The following is a 3866-nucleotide window of genomic DNA, read 5'->3' as shown; positions in this document are numbered from 1 at the left end:
CAACTACAATGACTTCGTAAGTGCTCTTGTGTGGATCGTGGTTTTCTTTGTGTTCGGCTGACCTATGAGCATCAATTGGATTGTGTATCCAGTGATATCCGTATTCCTTTCGATTGAAATTGCATGTCAATTTATCACCTACGTGACGCTCATGATAACAAGAAGATCGAAGAACTTGGAAGCTCGTAAACAAGTTTGAAACATAAAGCAGAACCGGATTTGAAACATAAAGCAGAACTGCAGAACCTAGGATTAGAGATCCACAAAACAATGACTATGTTCCAAACACAAATACAAAGTAAAAAAGGTGAAGTGTGTTCACACACCAACATTGGTTCAATGTAGGTCACATATTTCTTGAATAAATTTGTTCATCTTCCAATCTCATACAAGTTATGATTCTTAAATCTTAAATAGGAAACACAATAATAATAGCACAAAACATGTTTCAGCTTTGTGCAGCATTCATGTGCCCATACTTCTGCATCACCTTCTTAGTCGCCAACGCAGCTGCCTCGCTGGCACGAAGGGTTCCGCTCGCCATGATGGCAGCAAACTCCTTCCCAATCTCTTCTTGCACTTTGTTCCTTGCATCTCCAAGAGGATCAGCCACTGGCTTCTCTTGTGATGTTCCAGCTGGCACAACCGCAGGTGGTACCACAGTTTCAGTTTTTGGCTTTGAGTCACTGCTGGTTACGCTGGCATTCTTGCTTTCTGATGGCGTGTCGACCTTCTTTGCCACTTGAGGAACCGAAACAACCGGAGATGGTCTAAACTGGGGAGCTTGTGGGACTGCACCCGCCCTTAGTGTGGTTTCCAGATTCTGTATCATGGGCACTGCAATGCATAGCAATAATTAGGGTTGTAAACAAAATGAATGGGAAATGTTCATGTACTTTCATTCAACTATAACTGAACAAACAATTGAACACAAACACTTAATAAACATTGTTTCTTGTTTGTGTCCTGTTAAGAGTATAGGCAGGCGGTTCACGAGTGAACATCAGTTAGAAGTAAACATGAAAATTAATTAGTCGGGCCTAAAAAATTAATAAAACTAGACATTGTTGTGGGTCTAAAAACTTTATAAAAGAAAAATAAATGAAATAAAACAAAACAAACATAAACTAACGAACCAAACAAAACGAATATAAATAACGTAAATGAACGACCATAAATGAACGTAAACGAACAAATGTAAATGAACGTAAACAAACGAACATAAATGAGTGTACCTGAACATAAATGAACGCGCAAGATTGTTCATGTTGGTTCATTTAACTAAACGAACAAAAAGATTGTTCATACTCATTAATTTACTTATTAGATAAGCAAATATAAACAAACGATTCCCTAAAAGTTTGGTTCATTATATGCCTAGCATCAATATGTGACAACCCCCAGCCCGTTCACTTATAAACGGATTGAATTGGATTAATGAGTTTAAAATAAAAGATAAGAAACTTACTTATAAGGGCACCCATTGGGCTGCTCATGACTTCATTAGGGAGGTTGAGGATGTAATCAGGTATGGAAGCCCCAACCAAAAACTGTGCAATCTCGTTGCTGAAGTTATTGCAGTTGTGTCTCATTAAACTGTAGGTCTCTTGCGTGTATCGCGGGCTTATTTCCTGTAAATACATCTCAAAAACATCTTTTGGGACGTGTGTCACGCCAAGATCGATCACCCGAAGTGGTGTTCCGTATGGTGCGGTTCCAGCTGGAACTTGTTGGATACCAGCTCCAAAATAGTACTCAGTCCCGTATACCACCACACCTGTGTGCCTGTTAATTAAGAACAGATTCTGAATTAGAATGTCACAGTGACAAATGACATGTTAGTCCATTTTAAATTTAATTAGTTAATTAGTTAACAAGGGTTAATTGTTTGTTACCATATGGCTTCAATAGCCTTCCCTAAAAAGGACATAGACAGTTGGCGCGCGAGGCCTCCGCTTAAATCATACGCGTGCAAACAGACCTTGTAACCCTCCTGTTGTTGGAATTTTAAAGTCATTAGTATCACAAATTATAAAACTAGATGCACACAAACAAAGGTGTAACACAAATGAAGATTGTGAATTTAAAAATTGAAATATTCTTTATGTAAAGGAGTAGTACCTCGGCCATCGTTTAAATTTGAAATGGAAGTCGTTAATGTTATAAATGTGCTGTCTGTTGAAGATCTTCACCAAAACTATTGATACTGAGCTCTGTTAAGAAAGAGAAATGAATTAATAAGTAATAACACAGGAAGACAATGATCAACAAAAGAACTAAAAAAATATTATGCAGCAACAAAACAATATATATACATCTATTCTTTCCAAATATCCCATGTCTAATAAGAAAAAATCTATGTTTTTCTAAAATGAAAACACAGTATTAACCATACATCACTCAGGTCTCCAAATTTAACAAAACATATACAAGACTTTAGTTTTTGCACATAAATACGAAAAAGCCCAAAAAAAAATATCCTGCACTATTAAGCTACAAAAAAAATCCTAGCTTTCACCAATGAACTTGTTAATGTTTAATCAAAACATTATACACATTAAACAACATCACAAACTTATCAAAGATAATAACAATGAAACAAGAAATCCTTAAGAACTGCAAAAGTTAGACAAAACAGTTGCAATCAAAGCATAGATCTCGAAAACTAATCAAAAATTCCGAGACTTGAATGACAATTTAATTACTTGAAGACAAACACACATCAAACAAATGAATATACAAAACTATTTAATAAAAACAGCTATGTATAACACTTCTATCGCTTAACATGAGAACCGTACAAATAATTTGTGCGTTTAGCAGGTTAATTTTAATTGTACCGGATCCTACGATAATATCCAATTTATTATTTGTACATCTATAAGTTATCAAATACAATAACAAGTCAATTTATTATTTGCACGTTTAGCCGGTTAATTTCAATTGTACCGGATCCTACGATAATATCCAATTTATTATTTGTACATCTATAAGTTATCAAATACAATAACAAGTCAATTTATTATTTGCACGTTTAGCAGGTTAATTTCAATTGCACCGGATCATACGACAATTATCCAATTGGACTGTAAAATGTGCCTTAGATCAACTAAACCAGCAATAAACCCTAACGAATTGCACATATTAAACAAAAATGAAATCAGTCACGTGACAATTACTTACAATTGTAATATAATAACTAATTATATCCCTAACAATGGCAAGCAAATTAATCAAATTCTAATCATATTAGAAAACTTGGGGAAGAAGTAATTACAAATCCTAAATAAATTCCAACAACAGTAATAATAATAATAATAATAAGATGAAATTATACACAACAATAGATTCAATCTGATGGCGTTAGGGGATAAATCGAGATCGAAATGCAATAATAATAATAATAATAATAATAATAATAATAATCGAATGGTATTTGATTATTAATTTGATGAAAATTAGAAGATAAAATAGTTAGGTAGTGTTATTCGTACATACCGGAGATTCGGGAGTCAAATAAGATGAGCGTTGAGCGAATCATAAACCCTGACGGTGAAGACTTTATATAGATGGATGGATGGATGGGGTGCAACTGCAACTATTTTGGACTCTACATCTATCATATTCTAGAATCTACCAACACACGTTTTTGGAAAATTGTTATTATAGGATTAGTAAATTATTATTTTGTCCTTGTGGTTCGGGTTTACGGATGGAAATGGGTCGGGTTTGGGCAGTGTATTGTTTATCACATATTTATACCCGGTTGTAGTAGTTACTTCTATGTCTGGCTCATTACATGTCGGGTATCGGGTATATCCGTTAGTTTGTTAAAAAGTTCATGTTAGGATTTTCAAGCATATTTT

General features: G+C 34.5%; 1 protein-coding gene across 1 annotated transcript; it reads right to left on the bottom strand.

Annotated features, from left to right (window-relative positions):
* Positions 1–331: 331 nt before the first annotated feature.
* Positions 332–3626, bottom strand: LOC143606538 (uncharacterized). The gene is made up of 5 exons (XM_077082280.1): positions 3499–3626; positions 2122–2213; positions 1896–1993; positions 1469–1785; positions 332–837 (listed from the first exon to the last, which is right to left on the bottom strand). The coding sequence occupies exons 2-5, from the start codon at positions 2128–2130 to the stop codon at positions 449–451; spliced, it is 813 nt and encodes a 270-aa protein (XP_076938395.1). The 5' UTR covers positions 2131–2213; positions 3499–3626; the 3' UTR covers positions 332–448.
* Between the last annotated feature and the right edge of the window lie 240 nt (positions 3627–3866).

Source organism: Bidens hawaiensis, unplaced genomic scaffold (genome assembly GCF_021521415.1).
Source record: "Bidens hawaiensis isolate Kalapana, Puna unplaced genomic scaffold, B.hawaiensis_p1.1 tig00075234_1, whole genome shotgun sequence".
Classification (NCBI taxonomy): domain Eukaryota; kingdom Viridiplantae; phylum Streptophyta; class Magnoliopsida; order Asterales; family Asteraceae; genus Bidens; species Bidens hawaiensis.
Note: the sequence above shows the minus strand (reverse complement) of the source record. Positions and strands in the feature narration are given on the sequence as shown.

Coding starts and splice junctions, on each gene's coding strand:
- LOC143606538 (XM_077082280.1), bottom strand. Junction 1,786..1,895: donor AAGGCTATTGAAGCCATATG/GTAACAAACAAT, acceptor CTTAATTAACAG/GCACACAGGTGTGGTGGTAT. Junction 838..1,468: donor CCCAATGGGTGCCCTTATAA/GTAAGTTTCTTA, acceptor TATGCATTGCAG/TGCCCATGATACAGAATCTG.